Below are 17,830 nucleotides of genomic sequence, written 5' to 3' on the forward strand. Positions count from 1 at the left end.
AGATATTTTCGGGAGAAGATTTTAGGAGCCCAATTTCTTGCATCTTCTCATATCCAGGAAAGCACTGAAATCATTAACAGAAACATCTGCTCCTCCTGACTAGCAGCTACCTTCTTGTCACTAGCAGCAACCCTCTGCCAAAATGTGTGTTTGACTGCATGCATCCCCTTCGCCTAAATTACATATATACTGACCTGCCCCTTACCTCTTCGGAGCAGTTCCTCAGAGCTACCTGAGAGGTTGCATCCAGGGCTATAGGGCTCACTTTGCCCCAAATAAAACTTAACTCACAACTCTCATGTTGTGCATTTTTTTCAGTCAACATAATACAGCCCCAAGAATATCACTCTTAACAGTTCCCTGATCTTTTTGTATATTTATTTTCTTTCTTTTTGCTTGTCAGTTCTTTGGCCTTTCAGTCAAAATCACTAGAAACATGTGAATATATAGATTAAAAAACAGCTGTTTTAATGTAGGTTTTACATACCATAAAATTCACCGATTTCATGTGTACAACCCAATGATTTTTGGTAACTATAGAGTGGTACAACCATCACCACAACACATGTACTTCTTGCAAAAATACAGTTACTAGCTCTTCCTTTACAATATATCGAAAACATTTTTCGTGTCACGATATACAAATTTACCTTATCCTTTATAAAATCTGCTTCACAATATTCCATTGTATAGTGGATACACTTTAATTCACTTAACATATTCTCCATTTAAACAATTTCAATGTTTTTCCGAAAAAAAATTTTTGAGCAGGGAACTAAAATGGTGAAAGTGGATTGAGATAATGAATCTGGAGGCAAATGAAAAAGGGTAAAATGGTGGATGAGAGTTTCCTGCAATAACCCAGCTCTAAGATTAGACCAGGAAGTGGCAGTGGCTTTTCCCATCACTCTTGCATCCATCAGATGCCCTTGTCAGTCTGGAAGCTCTGCCATTTCTAAAAAACAGGTAGCTTTCCTGTCTACCTTAACTCATAACAGTCCTCCTCCCGCATTTCATCTTTGCCTGTTGAAGTCCTATCTTTCCTTCATGATAGAGAATACCACACTGCCATGATTAACCCTGGAAATTATCCCTCCCCTTCAACTTCTGATAGAGAGCTGAGTCCTTCCTTCTATTCTTCCTTCCACAAAGTACTTTTCTTCCAAAGGCAGTGCAATGCAGAGGTTAAGAGCAAAGACTTTGGATCCACCAATTTACTCTCTGTGAATTTGGTTCCAAACCCAAATGCTCAGTGCCTCAGTGTCCTGACCCATAAAATGGGGAGAAGTGTATTTGGCGTTGTTACGAGGATTAAATCAGATACCAGATGTAAAGCGCTTAGAATAGTGTTTGATGCGTAGGAAGCGCTGAATAAATGTTGGCTTGCATTTGATTCCTGCTGGCGGTCTCTTCGCTAGGGTAACACTCCAGGACAGACACCCGTTCGCGCAGCTTCCCATGCGGAGCTGTGGAGGATGCGGCCCAGCCCCTCCCGCGCCAGGCCCAGGAGAGGGGAGCGCGGTCATGTGATTGAGTCAAGATGGCGTCGTCCAGCTCCTTGTGGCTCTTGGCTCTCGCTTTCTTGCCGGGGTCCTGCGCTTCCCTGGCGCTGGGGCATCTTGACCCGCCGGCCCCGCTGCCTCTGGTGATCTGGCATGGGATGGGTAAGTGAAGGAGGGAGTGAGAAGAGAGTCAAAAGGTTTTGGCGACTCTTTCCCTCTCCAAACCTGTGTTCGCGTCTGCAAAGTGCAAGTGTGGAGAGCGAGGACCGTGGTCACACAGCACCCAGCAGTCCCCACGGTTTAGGATTTGGGGGTTACTCTGCATTGGAAAGGGAGATGCGGAAGGAGCTGTCTTTTGGTGAGCGCTCACAGAGTGCTGTGCACTGCGGTAGGGTTTTACGTGGTGTCCTGGTTTAATCCCCATGGCAGTGGCGTCCGGGTGCAGCATCAGACACTTGCTCGGGGAAGGCTGGGCTGTGGCTGCATAACCGGGGCATCCATCCTTTTGTTCATTCACACATTGAAGAGATTTGTTAGGCACCAGTAGTTCATTTATACGTGTGACACATAGTTATTGAATACCTACTGGATGCTGAGGATACAGCAGTGAACGAAATAGACTAAATTCTTTGCTCTTCTAGAACTTTCCAGTGGGAGAGACAGACTATAATATAATATAATAATATAATGTAATGTAATATGTCAAATGGTGATACGTGCAATGGAGAAAAATAAAGCAGAGAGGGGGATAGAGACTGCAAGTGGGGGCTTGCAGTTTTATAGAGCAAGGTCAGGAAAGGATTCACTGAGAAAGTGACACCTGAGCAAAGACCTGAAGTCGATGAGGGAAGATGCTATGTGAATATCTGGTGGAAGGAACAGCAGATGCAAAGGCCATGGGGCAGAAGTATGTCAGGTATGGTGGTATGTTCAAGGAACAGCATTCAGGTCATTGTAGCTGGAAGAAAATAGGTGTTTAGTGAGCAAGAAGAAAATAGGTGTTTAGTTCAGGGATGGGAGGGGGATGGGGATGGCCTGCTGATGTTGTTGGGCCTACTAAGGCTACTGTAGGAACTTTGGCTAGAATGAGATGGGAAGTTCTTGTGGGTTTTGAGCAGATGAGTGACATGATCTGATTTGTACTTTAAAAGCAGTCTAGTTGCTATATTGAGAATAGATTGTAGGGGGTCATGGACCTTTGCAAGGAGAAAAGTTAGGAAGCTTTTGCAGTAATCTAAATAAGAGGTGATGGTGACTTGAAACGGTTTAGTAATAGAGGAGATGTTGAGAAGTGGTCAAAGTTTGGATATAGTTTGAAGATGGAACCAATGGGATTTGCTAGCAGGTTAGATGTGGGATGAGAAAGGGGTCAAGGATGATTCCACGGGTTTTGGCCTGGACAGTGAGAAGGATGACGTTGTCATTTTACCAAAATGGGGAAGCCTGTAGGGTGAGCAAATTTGTGATGAAAACCAAGAGTCTGCTTTTGGACTTACTAAATTTGAGTTGTTTGTTACACATCCAGGAGATGTAGAGGCATTTGGAGTGTGGAGTCCAAGACAGATACAGGCTGGAGATTGAAGTTGGGAGCCTTTGGCATATGGCTGGTATTTAAAGCCATGGAACTGGGCGAGATCACCTAGGGAGTGAGTGTACACAGAGGAGGGAAGAGGTCTAAAGACCGAGACCTGAGGCAGTCCCAGCATTTGGAGGTTGAGGAGATGGGGAGGAATTAGCAAAGGAGACAGTGATGGAACGACTAGGGAGGCGGTAGAGTCCGGAGAGGGCAGAGTCCTGGAAGCCACATGAAAATGTTTCAAGAGGAAGGGAGTAAAAAACTGTGAGATGTTGATGACAGGTCAAATAAACTGAGGGCTGAGAATTGGTTATTGGATTTAGGAATAGGAACATCACTAATGACCTTGACAAAAGCACTTTTAGGGGAGTGGTGAGAGTGAGAGCCTTTTTGAAATGGCTTAAAGAAAAATGTTGAGAGAGGAATTAGAGTCAGTAAATAGAGACAGTTCTTTCAAGGCTCTGTGCCAGGGCCTGGGGCTACTACAGTGGAGTTAAAGGAGAACAGGGGAGCTCCGTGCCCTCCCAGAGCACAGTCACTCTGTATGGGAGGCAGTTAAGTAACCCACGATTATAGTTCAGTGCAAGAAATCAAAGATGCCTAAGGCCTTTTCCTTCTTTGAAAAAAAATTCTTAAGCTTATTCTCAGGTTGAAAATGGGATGATTAAGTTCAAAATGGAAAATGATTTCAGCCCAGTTCTCCCACTCAGCGGCCACTTTGCTTCCTATTCTTAGTTCTGGTTCCTTGAAACAGGAAAAAAAAAAAAAAAGCAAAATGTAAGTTCACGGCCAGCACTTACATGAATGCAAGAGTTAGCACCTCCTTAAATTTTGTGTCCTAGGCGCTTTACTTGTCTTACTGTAGTCCTGGCCCTAAAGAGAGATCAGATTCCAAAGTGCTTTTGAGTCTATTAACCCCAAATGTTCTAGATGATAAGGGAATCTGCACCCCTGCTTATTTTCAGTTGTGAATTTGGTGTCCCCATTATATTGTGTGGGCTTTTGAAGTTTGTTATTACCTGATAAACATGAGCTGAGCAAAAAATGTTGTTCTTTTTGTTGTTGCTGAGGCGAAATTCATATAACATACAATTAACCATGTTAAAGTGTACAATTCAGTGACATTTAGTGTATTCACGTTGTGCAATCGCCACTTCTCTCTAGTTTCAAAACTTTTTCATCAACCCAGAAAATACCTGTACCCATTAAGCAATCACTCTTGTGCCCCCACTTCCCATCATCCCCAGGAAATGTTCAGTCTGCTTTCTGTTTCAATGGATTTGCCTATTCTGGATGTATCATATAAAAGGAATTATACCTTTTGTGTCTGGCTTATTTCACTTATAATAATGTTTTCGAGGTTCATCCACATTGTAGCATGTGTCAATACTTTGTTCCTTTTTTATGGTGGAATAATATTTTATTGTATATATGCACCACAGTTGTTTATCCAGTCATCCATTGATGGACATTTGGGTGTTTTCCACCTTTTAGCTATTACAAATAATGCTGCTTTAAATAGTCTTCTACAAATCTCTGTAAGGACATACGTTTTCACATCTCTTGGGTATGTATCCAGAAGTGAAATTGATGTGTCATATGGTCATTGTATGTTTAAATTTTTGAGGAACCATCAAATTGTTTTCATGGTGGCTGCACCATATTACATTTCCACCAGCAATGTAAAGCGTTCCTGTTTCTCCCTATCTTTACCAACACTTGTTATCTTCCATTTTTAAATGAATTAATTTTTTAAAAAATTAAAGCCATCCTAGTAGTTGTGCAGTGGTATCTCATTGTGATTTTGATTTGCATTTCCTTAATGACCACTGATGTTGAACATATTTTCATGTGCTTGTTGGCCATTTGTATATCTTCTTTGGAGAGATGTCTGTTCATGTCCTTTTCCCATTTTAATTAGATTGTCTTCTTGTTGTGGAGTTGTAGAGTTCTTTGTATATTCCAGATATTAAACCCTTATCAAATATATGTTTTGCAACTATTTTCTCCCATTCTGTATGTTGTCTTTTCACATTTTCATTAATGCCTTTAAAGCACAGAAGTTTTTTTTAAAAAATAATGTTTTTTTTACTCATGAGTTTCCACGATTGCCTTTGTTGTCTAGGAGACAGCTGTTGTAATCCCTTAAGCATGGGCGCTATTAAAAAAATGGTCGAGAAGAAAATACCTGGAATTTACGTCTTGTCTTTAGAGATTGGGAAGACCCTGGTCGAGGTGAGGCCCCTCACGGCTCTGTTCCTTTGAAGGTTTGCTGACTGATTTCATAGAATATACTATTAAGATGCTTAACCTTGTATTTTTAGCAGCAGATCATACAGTGATACTTTAGTTCCTGAGTGGCTTCTGTGAGGGTACCAACCTAAACAAGTTTGCTCTTAGAGAAGGTGCCAGTGATAGTTTTCAGCCCCATCCTTTCACTTCTCGTGGCTCTTCTTTTAGGATGTGGAGAACAGCTTCTTTTTGAATGTCAACTCCCAAGTAACAACGGTGTGTCAGATTCTTGCTAAGGATCCTAAATTGCAGCAAGGCTACAATGCTATGGGATTCTCCCAGGGAGGCCAATTTCTGTAAGTCCCTTTTTGTTATATCACTTACATGGAACTGATTTTTTTTCCTTTGATTCAGATAGATCTACCCATTCAGTTCTTTTGGAATCTTCACCTATTTTGGAAGGGAAACTCTTCTAAAATATCCCCATGGAAGAAGTTCTATGGAGCTTAACTTATTTTCTGTGAAGGTATAAAGATTTGTTTGGCGGTATCAGAGGAAAGTCCTGAAACTTTGTGGCTTTGGGGAGCCACAGAGGATTAAGTAGCTTAATCTGGGAAGTTAATTGTTGATGATACATTTCCATCTGACAGTTGGAACTGATAATCCTTTTTTTTTCTTCAGGAGGGCAGTGGCTCAGAGATGCCCATCACCTCCTATGATCAATCTCATATCATTTGGGGGACAACATCAAGGTAACTTTGTCCCCTTCGCCTAAAAAATTCTAGCAGCTCTATTTGTACAAGAAGCCAGCCATCCTTGCAAAAATCCTGTTTTTCTAATTTATAACAAATTAGCCAGGAGAGATGACGAAATAGGATTCCAGAGGCCTGGAACACAGGTGAATCATTAGGTTACCACCTACTTCTCTCTAATTTAATTGACATGATTTCATGGAGGTGAGATGGTTGCAGCCACGTAACAGGTGGTGGTTTAAGAGTTAGGAAAGTCCAACAACCTTTCCTTTTTTTTTCTTTAAAAAATTTATTTATTTGTTTGTTTTTGGCTGCATTGGGTCTTCGTTGCTGTGTGCGGGCTTTTTTCTAGTTGTAGTGAGCAGGGCTACTCTTTGTTGCAGTACACAGGCTCCTCATTGCGGTGGCATCTCTTGTTGCAGAGCATGAGCTCTAGGCGCGTGGGCTTCAGTAGTTGCGGCACGCAGTCTCAGTAGTTGTGGTGTGTGGGCTCAGTAGTTGTGGCTCGCAGGCTCTAGAGCGCAGGCTCAGTAGTTGTGGTGCACGGGCTTAGTTGCTCCACGGCATGTGGGGTCCTCCCGGACCAGGGCTCAAACCCGTGTCCCCTGCGCTGGCAGGCGGATTCTTAACCACCGTGCCTCCAGGGAAATCCCCCAACAACCTTTCCTGTTTTCTGACATGGGTAATGTCCTACTGAATTTAGACTTAGGCAAAGAATAGTGTCTAGGCTTTTTGTTAATTTTATAATTAACAATAGAGATTAAATCTTTCAGAAAACAACAGGTTTGCTATTTAATTATTTACTTTTGGGGGAAGATGTGTCTTTGGGATAGAACGTTATCTCTGTTCTGATGGATATAACTGTTAGCTGGTAGGGTGTAGGAACAGACGGATTCTCCTTATAATCAGGAAACTGGCTTCACCCAATTAACGGTTACTGATGGACAAGTAATTTGGTATCATAGGTCCATTTCACAGATGAGGGAAACTAAAATAAGACCCTGCCCATCTTGTGGGAATTTTTCAGAGGATGAAATGAAATAATAGGTAGGAAAATACTTTTTTAAAGTACACGTATTATTTAAATGCAAGTTGGTAGGAACAGCTTTATCATTCATTTATTGATTCTACAAATATTTATTAAAAACCTAGAAACAAGACAGACAAGTTTTCTGCCTTCATGAAACTTCCATTCTAGTGGAGGGTGTGGAGAATAGACATGAAATAGGTAAACAAATAAAATAAATACGGATAGTGGTAACTATGGTAAAGAAAAAAAAATAGGATAATAGGAAGAATGATGGTTGTATTGGTGAAAGGTGTGGGCTCTGGAGCCAAACTGCCTGTGTTCATATCCTGGCTCCATCACTTACTGTCTAACCTTGGACAAGGTATCTAACCTCTCTGTTTGAAAGTTTCCTTTAAAAACGAAAAAAAAGTTTCCTATCTGTAATATGGTGCAAATGATTCTACTCTACACAGTGGTTGTGAGGATTAAATTAATTACTGCCAATATATGCTTAGAACTGGTATGTCTGGTGTCCCCCAAAATGTTATTAATGAGGATGATGAGGATGCAAGTATAATTGGGGGAAGGGAAGGAACTGGGGTTGGGCACTGCTTGAGTTAGGGCACTCAGGTATGACTCCTCTAAACCAAGAACCAAGAGATGAGAATGAGGCCAGCCATTGAAGCAGTAAGAGAAGTACATACTCCAGAGAGAAGCAGATGCAAAGGTCCTGAGGCAGAAAAGAGTGTGGGAACACCAGGAGGAAGCTGGTTATAGTATTAATTCTCAAAACATTATTTTCTTGAGAAATAAATGAACAAGATCAGGGTCTAGTTCTGGTTTTGTTTCTTGCAATGCCCTGCACATAGTAGATATTCAGTACATGACTACTGAAGGCATGGATATTTGTCTTCTACTACTATAGGTGTTTTTGGACTCCCTCGGTGCCCAGGAGAGAGCTCTCACATCTGTGACTTGATCAGAAAAACACTGAATGCTGGAGCTTACAACAAAGCTATACAAGAACGGTATGTATGGTTAGCTGAAAAGGATACAGAACTGTCACTAATGAAAATATCATGCTGACTTTCATGCTAACCGTGATTCTAGGAGTAGTTGCTAGTGATTTTCAAATGAGATGTTTATTGTAAATATGTCTATACTACCTGCTTCATTTTATTGTAAACCTAAAACTGCTCTAATATTAATTTAAAGGAAAGGAAGACATTTTTCTATAAAAGAAGAATGTAATTACAACAATATTTTTTTTTGTTTTTTTACTTTTCGGCCATGCCACGAGGCGTGTGGGATCTTAGTTCCCCAACCAGGGATTGAACCCTGGTCCCCAGCAGTGGAAGTGCAGAGTCTTAACCAAGCTGGACCACTAGGGAAGTCCCCACAACAATACATTTTCATCTGTAAAAAAAAAAAACCAAAAAAGTCTTTAGAAAGTAGTAAGCCCAAGGAATTGCTGTTAATATTTGGAGGACAGATTCTTTCTGTTGTCAGCAATGAGGGATTAGCCTCCTACGTCAATGTCCTTAGCTACCTGTGTTTGGGTATTTAAAAATATATAAAATCACTTTCAGAGTGTGTTCTCTTCCAGTTGTTTCCAAACTTAAATTATACATCAGACCCCCTGGGAAATTCATTAAAAATGAATTCCAGGGCTCCATCCCTAGAAATTTGAATTCAGTAGGTCTGGAGTATTCTGGGTGATAACTGAGATTTGGGATCAACTAGTATGGTTTTGGTATCTATCCTAGGGGTCTTCCAAGTGTATGATTCTTGTTTGATAGCAGCTCTTCAATACAACACTTCCTTGAAGGCCTGTCCAAGGTGCAGCCTTGTGAATGACTGGCCTGTAGAAAAGACCTGTAGCTAGCTCTCTTTTCCTTTCCTACCCATTGGCTGGCTACACGTGTAGCTACAAAGCTGTCTTGGGTCAACAGTGCCACCTGATGGTCAGTGAAGGAAACTAAGAGACTTTATATCTCCACCTCCTACCCACTCAGGCAACTCAAACCACTGCTAAGCTTTACCCCTTCCTTGGTTTGACTAGTCACAGCTTGGTTATTTATGTTCAAACATTCTCTGTTCTCATGGGTATGTATGATCTGTTTAAACTACATTGTTCTTTATTCTTTACTCTTTATTCTTCTAACTATTGCCCAGATGCCTCAGAAAGAATCCACCCTTTTCTTTCTTTGTGTTTCCTTCTTTGGTGAACCAAACACAATTGGAATTATTATTGACTGTAGAGGAGCAGTCAGCTGGGGGGTGGGGGGACAGTGACACCTAAGTACTGATTAAAAGTGGTACATGGATGTGTTTATCTTCACTTCCTTCTTAACCTTTAATAAACTGGTAGCAAAAGAATAAAAAGTGCTAAACCCACAAGGGCAAAGAGAACAGGAGAGGAGAGAAGAGATAATAAAAGATGTCAACATTTTTTTTGAAAGAAAGCAAATTAATGAGTGATAACTGTTTTAGCAGAGCAGAAAATTCTGAAACCTTTATGTCTGTGGAGGGATACACTGACAAGAAGGAACCAGCTTCACTTTTTACAATCCCAGAAAGACTCAGGAATTAGATGCCTAAGATACCTTGGAAGGTAGAGTAAGTGCATGGGACTTTTTGTTGAAAATCTATATAAACAATGATCAGACTCCTTAGTTCCCTGAAATGCACGTCCAAGTGACTGCTCCTCTCCCTGACAAGAGAAGCCAAATTTATTTTCTGGAGCAGTTTGACTAAAGAAGTACCAGGGGGGCTTCCCTGGTGGCTCAGTGGTTGAGAGTCCGCTTGCCGATGCAGGGGACACGGGTTCTTGCCCCGGTCCGGGAAGATCCCACATGCCGCGGAGCTTCTGGGCCCGTGAGCCATGGCCGCTGAGCCTGCACGTCCGGAGCCTGTGCTCCGCAACGGAAGAGGCCACAACAGTGAGAGGCCCGCGTACTGCAAAAAAAAAAAAAAAAGGAAGAAAAAAAGAAGTACCAGGGGAATTCCCTGGCGGTCCAGTGGTTAGGACTCCATGCTTCCACTGCAGGGGGCATGGGTTTGATCCCTGGTGGGAGAACTAAGACCCCACGTGCCGTGTCACGTGGCCGGAAAACAAAAAAATTAATTAAAAAAAAAAAAAGTAGTACCTGCCTTCGAGATAACAAGCACCTGACAATGGTAAGACACCATATTGAAAACCCACCCCGTCCCATTCTGCTCCTAGAATGATAGCAGCCAGGCTTATTACCTGCTAGGCAGAAGTTTGACGGATCCCTCTCTGAAAAAACTGATGGGCCCCAGAGAAAAGACCTACAGGTTCATGTTTTGGAATCCTTCAGGAAGTTAGGACTCCTCCTGACTACCACGTAGTCAAGCCACCAGTAGATAAGCTCTGTTCTTGCGTGAAGAACTTTCAGTCAGCTTCTTTAAATATGAACAGTGAGCCAAGGACCCCCAGTCAGACATCTGGGGAAAGCTTCCAAAATGAAAAACCAAAACAAGCAAAAAGTAAAAAGGAACTTGGAAGAAACAGATGGCAATTCAAGGAGCTGAAGAAAACCTTAAAAAAAAAAAAGCCTGTATTATTATCTTCAGAGATAAGAGATCATCCATGATGCTAGAAGAGAATGCAAATAAAACCAATCATCAGAGAGAAAGAGATCCTGGAAGTTAAAAATAAGATAACCAAAACAAAAATGTGTTAGCGGTATGGGAATATAAAGTTGAGGCACTTTCTTGGAAATTAGAACAAAATCTTAATGAGGTAGAAAAAAAGGGGGAACAGGTAAAATTAGAGAAGCCGTTCAAGAAGTCCAATACCTGCTTGATCGGAGTTTCAAAAAGAGAACAGAGGAAAGAGTGGATTGGAATTATCAAAGAAGAAATATGAGAACACTTCTCAGAACTATGGGACATGAGTTTCCACATCGAAAGGGCTCACCAAGTAGTCAGGTATATTCCCATGAAGTGTCAGAACACTGGGGGTAAACAGCAGACCCCCGTGAGGCCGCACACTGACTCCCTGACAGCAAAACTACTAGCTAGAAGGCAGTGGTGCAGTACCTTTGGCTTCTGAGAAAAAATGATTTCCAATGTAGAATTCTCTACTGAACCTGGAAGTAGCAATCAAATGTGAAGGGAAAATAAAGACATCTTCAGCCATGTAAAAAGAAAAGACATGGCCTTCCATATTCTCTCTCTAGGGGGTTGTTGAAGAGGCTCAGTGCTACACTGTCCAGCTGTGTGGCCTTGGATGTCCTTGAGCCTACTTCTTCTCACCTCCGGCATGAGGCTAATAGTGCTTTCCTGCAGGGTTGCTGTGAGGATTAGACCAATGGAGTGTGAAGCTCTCAGTGCAGTGCTCAGCTCATAGTAGGCAGGGTTGCGCTGGTACCACAAGTGGTGCTGTGTTGAAAATATTTATTCAACTTTAGCTTTCTCTTTCCTTTATTTATAAGTATTGCAGTGGTTGTGTTGTCTCTAAGTTTTAGTCGCACTTAAAATACTTTGTTCATAATTTAATCAAGTACTGAACTATTACTGTTTGCCAGGCCCCATTGTAAGTCTTGCAGATACAGTGGAGAATAAGACAATTAGGGTAACATGCTCTTGTAAATAAGACATTTAGGGTAACATCCTCTGTATACTTGGGGAAAGGGGGTCTCCAAGTAAACAGATGCACTAGATAACAGTGCTAAGCTCGTGGCAGAAAGAAACAGGGGGCAGCAATGGACAGTAATGGAGGAGGTGCCTACTTTGGACAGACGGTCTTTGAAGAAAAGATATTTAAGCTGGGATCTCAACAACGAGAAGGAGCCTAGGAGATGCTAAGAAAAAATGGATCAGGCAGAGGGAACAGAAGGCTCTGGTCCTTTGTCCCTTTGAAGTCTCTTGGTGGCGTGTGCACAGGGGCATGCCCCGGGAGTGCTGACCGAAGTGCAGCTTCGTCACCTTTCTTTCTTTTCCTCCCACAGCCTGGTGCAAGCAGAATACTGGCACGACCCCATAAAGGAGGACATATACCGCAACAGCAGCATCTTCTTGGCAGATATTAATCAGGAGAGAGTAAGCACCCAACCCAGGCTACCATAGATGTGCATTCATTTTCCTGTTTGGGGCATTATAAACAGATTAGCAGTGACCGTTTATTCAGAATATCCCAGGCAGAATCCAGGAAACAAGAAGTTCTGTTTTTTGGGAGGCGATGCTTATGAGATTCAGTTCCTTTTAGGGAGGCTGAAATTCATGTGGCTTTCTTCCTGTAGGTTCTTCCTCTTTCCTAGTGTTGAAGCAGCAGAGTGAGCTCAGCAGGTGCTGGCTGGCTTACATGGAACTTCAGCTGCTGCCTTACTGAGGGAAGCCTTTCTAGTGGATCCTTTTTGGGTCATATTTTCTCAGAAGAGTAATTTACTTGGAAGAGAGACTGCAGAGGGGACTGAGTGTGTCCCAAAGATGAGCGTGGTTTGGGAGATTCTGGTAAACTAGATGGCTCAGTTTATATTGGGCTTCTCTGGAGGTTTAAAACAAACAGAAACAGAATTTGAAGGGGGGGCAGTGGGAATAGAATAGTATAGCAGCACCACTTAGAGTTTGTAGTTTCTTATTTTGCCTTGGCTTTCTCTGGCTAGAAGCCTTGAACCTATGTGATGGAGGCCTTTGGAGTGCAGTGACGGATTCATGGTGGCACCAGTATGCCATGGTTGGTGGGAGCATTGTCAGTCAGATAGGATGGTAAGAAAAGGCTGTACCTGGTATATTCTGGGAAGGAAGCTAGAAAAGCAGCCCATACCATGGAGAAGAAACATGGTGGCCCAGGGTCAGGGAGACCAGAGCACTGAAAGGTTTTAATTCCCCAGCTATAACCTGATGGTGGTGTTCCTGAGGTACTTACTGTTCGCCTTTTCTCCAGGGTGTCAATGAGTCCTACAAGAAAAACCTGATGGCCCTGAAGAAGTTTGTGATGGTGAAATTCCTCAATGATTCCATTGTGGACCCCGTGGATTCTGAGGTGAGATGCTGCTTAGGCCACAACATGCCAGGAGACCATCAGAGTAAATGGCATTAAAACACAGCTGCATGACTTCCCTGGTGGTCCAGTGGTTAAGAATCCACCTTCCAATATAAGGGACGCGAGTTTGATCCCTGGTCGGGGAACTAAGATCCCACATGCCACAGGGCAACTAAACCTGCGCACTGCAACTAGAGAGAAGCCTGCACACCGCAACTACTGAGCCCATGCACCCTGGAGCCCACATGCCACAACTAGAGAAACCTGCACACCGCAACTAGAGAGAAGCCCGCAAGGAAGAGCCCACGCACCACCACAAAGACCGAGTGCGGCTAAACTAAAAAAAGACAAGAAACAAACGAACAAAAGCCCACAGCTGCCTGCTGGGAAAAACTGTCAGTCCCTTTCACCCACCTTTGTGTAGAGCAGGGGTTCTGAGGTCTATAAATGGGACACTGAGGGTTGTAGCCCCCCAACCGCCCCAAATTGTGTGCAAACTTAGTTGACCCTTGAAAAACGGGGTTAGGTACGCTGACCCTTCACATAGGCAAAAGTCTACATATAACTTATAGTCGGCCCTCAGCATCCACAGTATTGGGAAAAAATCCACGTATAAGTGGACCGGAGCAGTTCAAACCCATGTTGTTCAAGGGTCAACTGTAGTTGCACCCTCTGAGGAAGGGTCTATAACTTTTATCAGACTTTCAGAGATCCGTGATCCAAAAAAGTTTCAGAACTATGAGTCCGAAGTCTATAAAGTGCTGAGGTTCACATTCAAGGTCTGCCTTGACCTGTCTTCGACCTGTCTTTCCAACTTAATCTTAACTTCATGACCACTTCATATCCTCTCTCATCAAGGCATACTGTACTACTTGAAATGCCCCGGGCCTGGCGTGTGCTTTTTCTTTTGTGTCTTTGTTCCTTTGTTCATGCATTTCAGTCTCTAAAACGCCCTTCTGTGGGCTTCTCCGCCTGACAAGCTTCTATTCAGCTGTCAAGGCCAATCTCAAATGTCACTTCATCCAGGATGCCACCCCTCTTCCAAGCAGAATTTGGTACCACTCACCTGCTTTTTTTTTGGTCGCACCGCACAGCATGCGTGATCTTAGTTCTCAGACTTGGGATTGAACCCACGCCCCCTGCAGTGGAAGCGCAGAGTGCTAACCACTGCACCGCCAGGGAATTGCCTTTGCTCCCTTTTAAAGAATCATCAGCCTCTGTTCTATTCATCACATTGTGTCAGAGCACCAGGGACTAGCAAACTACACCTGTGGGCCAAATCCAGCCTGCCACATGCATTTGTATGGCCCACAAACTAAAAATGGTTTTTATATTTGTAAATGGTAGAAAAAAAGTCAAAAGAATATTTGATGATGTGAAAATTACATGAAATTCAAATGTCAATGTCTATAAATAAGGTTTCATTAGAATGCAGCCATATTCATTTCAGAAATATTGCCTGTGGCAGCTTTTGCATTACAATGGCAGCATTTAGTAGCTGCAACCACGTGGCCCTTAAAGCCTAAAATATTTTGTATCTGGTCTTTATGGAAGTTTGCTGACCCCCATGCTGAACCGTTAGTTGTTTCTGTGCATTGGACTAGAGCTTCTTGAAAACAGGGACTGTATACATATTAATCTTTGAATGTTTAGACTTCAGCACAAGGATTTTCACAGAGTAGGTGCTCAATAATTGTAGGAAGCAGCAATTCTGGGGAGCTGGAAAGCTCTTTGGAATGATTAAGTCATACCTCAGGACCCACCCTTAAGAAGAGATGACTCAAGACACGCTGTTTTCCCTCCTTGCTGCAGTGTTAGGGTGTTCAGTTTGTTGGTAGTCTTAGCTACTAGCCAGTCCTAAACCAGTTTGGCAGTATGCGCCATGTGTCTGATCTGACCTCATTTCTTCCTTCTCTCCTGCAGTGGTTTGGATTTTACAGAAGTGGCCAAGCCAAGGAAACCATTCCCTTACAGGAGAGCACCCTGTACACACAGGTAACTGGGGAAGAGAGGCGCAGTCCTTTTCAGCTCCTGCTTCCGGAAGCTGCTAGGTGCTTTGGTGACAGACCTTGTCTTGTACACCCCAGCACAGCAGGTGCTCAAGAGGCATCTGACTCATGTCTGATGTGGATGAGGCTTGTTAGGCTGTTTATTGTTGCACTAGCTTATCAGGCATTGGTTTACCGAAGCCTACATCCTGAAGGTTGAAGGACCTGTACGTCATGTTTTCAGGCATGTACAGGGGACACATCATCTCTGACTCCTTCCTTCTGATAACAAGGTCTAGAACCAGCTTCCTTTGCTGAGGTGTCGTCCACTACAAATCCAAGAAGCCCCCACACGTGACAGAAACATAGAGGGCTGTTACTTTAAAACAATAGATGGCAAGTCCTGTTTTTAAATCAGGCACTGACACGGCGAGCTCCTCCTGCAGGAGACTGAGAGGAACAGAGCTGTGAATTTTGTTCAGCAATAGGTCCTGTTTTGGCAGCATTTCACCACCTCCAGTTCTGAGGCCTTCCGTACTCTTAAGGCTTTTATCTTGGGAGATACCCTCCCCAAAATGCAGAAGTGTTATATCTGAACCACTTGCCTTCTTTCTATTCAAATTCCTCCAAGTAATTTCAGAGGCCAGTTGTCATCTCTTGGCTTTTCTCCTGCATCTGGTGGCCCCATCTTGGGTGAGGTAAAAGGACAGGGAAGCTAGGATCTGTTAAGAGTTTTGGATATTACACCTAAGAACTTGTCATGAAACTCAAACTGATGGTAGCTACATTCTGGCACCATCGAACTGCTCATCTTCCCACCCATACTTGTTCTTCAGCACCCCAGCTGTGGGTCATGATGTGTTCAGCTGCAGGATATGAAAGTGTCTGAGTTTTGTTATCTAAGGGTTGGATCTGTTGTAAGTTATCTAGCTAATGTTCTCCTGTCTTTAGCTCAGTCCCACTTAACTTGACATTTTGAGGCAGTTTTGCCCATGGCTTGCCCACTCATAGGTGGTCCTCCAGAAGCTTTGGGAAACTTTTCAGAAAGCAGAATATAAAACTGTATAGAATAACTTCAATTGCACATACATGTTTAATGCTTAGGAAAAAAACTGGAGGGACGTATCCTTTTTGGCATTTTCAACAATACACCTAAATTTTAATACTCAAAAGAGAAAAGACTGCATTTTGAGAATATATCTCAAGTTAACTTTCTTTACGATTTCACTATGAAGCTTTTCATTAAGCCTCATGATTAATTATGGCCTTTCTCTCTGCAGGACCGCCTGGGGCTAAAGGCAATGGACGACGCAGGACAGCTGGTGTTCCTGGCTCTCGAAGGGGACCATCTTCAACTGTCTGAAACATGGTTTTATGCCCACATCATACCCTTCCTTGAGTGAAACCCTTGTAGTTTGCACCAGAGCTCAGGGAACCCCTCACACTTCCAAACCAGTTCCCTCCATGGCCAAGCCTGAGCTCAGATCCAGCTAGAAACTAATCCTTCTCTTGTCACCGTCTAACATGCCCTGCTTGGAAAGATCCAAGATAGGAATCTTATCCTTTGCCTCATCCTATCAGCATATGGTGTTGAATGCAAGTTTAATTAGCTAATAGCCATGGAGATTGTTTTACAACCCTTTGATGTGGTCAGACTGTTTTAGGAATCAGGAGTTGGCTGCAGGTCAGTGGCAGAACTGTGCCCAGGCCCGGAAGAGACTAAACAAACTAAACCAATGAGATAGAGTCTAAGGCAGATGCCTTTCTCAGGAAAATCTAGCCACATCTCAAACCAAGAGGCCAGTACCCAGGCCTAAGGTATTCACATAAATGCTTTCTCAGTTGTGCTGGAGATTTGACCAGTGCTTGGAGAAGTATTGCTTGGATGATGTGTCCACATAATTTCTTGAGGCTGTCCTCCTCTCTTTGAGTGTGTTGCTTTCTGTGGTATCTTAGCTATTACTAGACAAATTCGGGCAGCCCACCATCTTGCCTTGGCAGCACTTGTTTTTGTCTCCTCGGGTAGTGATGAATTTGTTGCTCTGTCACAAAAGGAGGGAAATAGCACCCAGTTGGATTGCTTAAGGGAGGAAGTATACACATTGCTTAACTTAGATGGGGCGGGGAGGTTTAAAGAAAAATAGGAGGAGGTAGTTGGTTCTTTCCATTCCATCCTTGATGAACCTGCCCTTTCTAAATATGACTAGTGGTGTGGATTCTAGAGTCACTCTATTGCTGGCACTAGCAAAGAATGGGAAGAAGAATGTGAAGAGATCAGGCTTTCTAACTTCCATCTCAAAAATTTGAGATTACCGCACACTTCAAACTGCTTCTGATGTGTTCTGTGAAAAAAAGAGTGCTCAAAAAGCTTAGGGAGTATTCCATATCCCTTTTCTCCTCTTGAAGATCAACCCACCTTAGAATATTAAGGACTCTGAAAATTCCTGTTACAGTAAAGAAGACTAACCTTAATCTACCGTTTCCCACACCATCTGAGCATGGACGTCTTAACCCCCAATCCCTTATCCCATGAAAACCTAGCAACACTTTTTGGAAGATTGTTCTGCAGAATGCCAGTTTGCGGAAATGGGTAGCTATACTTGAGGGAAGCACGTTAGTGCTGCAAAGTTTACCCTCTGTGATTTTTCTTTCACCTCTCAAGACTTTTCAACTAAGAGGATGAAAGGCAAGAAGTGGGGACATGTGAAAATAATTTTATGAAGTTGTTTAAAATAAAGAGTAGTTTCTTATCCTTGGTGTC

At 42.9% G+C, this 17,830-nt stretch overlaps 1 protein-coding gene across 1 annotated transcript; it reads left to right on the plus strand.

Annotated features, from left to right (window-relative positions):
* Nucleotides 1-1,529: 1,529 nt before the first annotated feature.
* PPT1 (palmitoyl-protein thioesterase 1) lies at nt 1,530-17,819 on the plus strand. Its single transcript, XM_081225241.1, has 9 exons — nt 1,530-1,664; nt 5,204-5,313; nt 5,539-5,666; nt 5,992-6,062; nt 7,997-8,099; nt 12,048-12,138; nt 12,983-13,081; nt 15,005-15,076; nt 16,350-17,819. The coding sequence occupies exons 1-9, from the start codon at nt 1,541-1,543 to the stop codon at nt 16,470-16,472; spliced, it is 921 nt and encodes a 306-aa protein (XP_081081367.1). The 5' UTR covers nt 1,530-1,540; the 3' UTR covers nt 16,473-17,819.
* Nucleotides 17,820-17,830: the final 11 nt, after the last annotated feature.

The sequence above is a fragment of the Mesoplodon bidens genome, assembly GCF_964165515.1.
Source record: "Mesoplodon bidens genome assembly, chromosome: 2".
In the NCBI taxonomy this organism is placed as follows: Eukaryota; Metazoa; Chordata; class Mammalia; order Artiodactyla; family Ziphiidae; genus Mesoplodon; species Mesoplodon bidens.

Coding starts and splice junctions, on each gene's coding strand:
- PPT1 (XM_081225241.1), top strand. CDS start 1,541: ATGGCGTCGTCCAGCTCCTTGTGGCTCTTGGCTCTCGCTTTCTTGCCG. Junction 5,314..5,538: donor TTGGGAAGACCCTGGTCGAG/GTGAGGCCCCTC, acceptor CTCTTCTTTTAG/GATGTGGAGAACAGCTTCTT. Junction 15,077..16,349: donor AGAGCACCCTGTACACACAG/GTAACTGGGGAA, acceptor TTCTCTCTGCAG/GACCGCCTGGGGCTAAAGGC.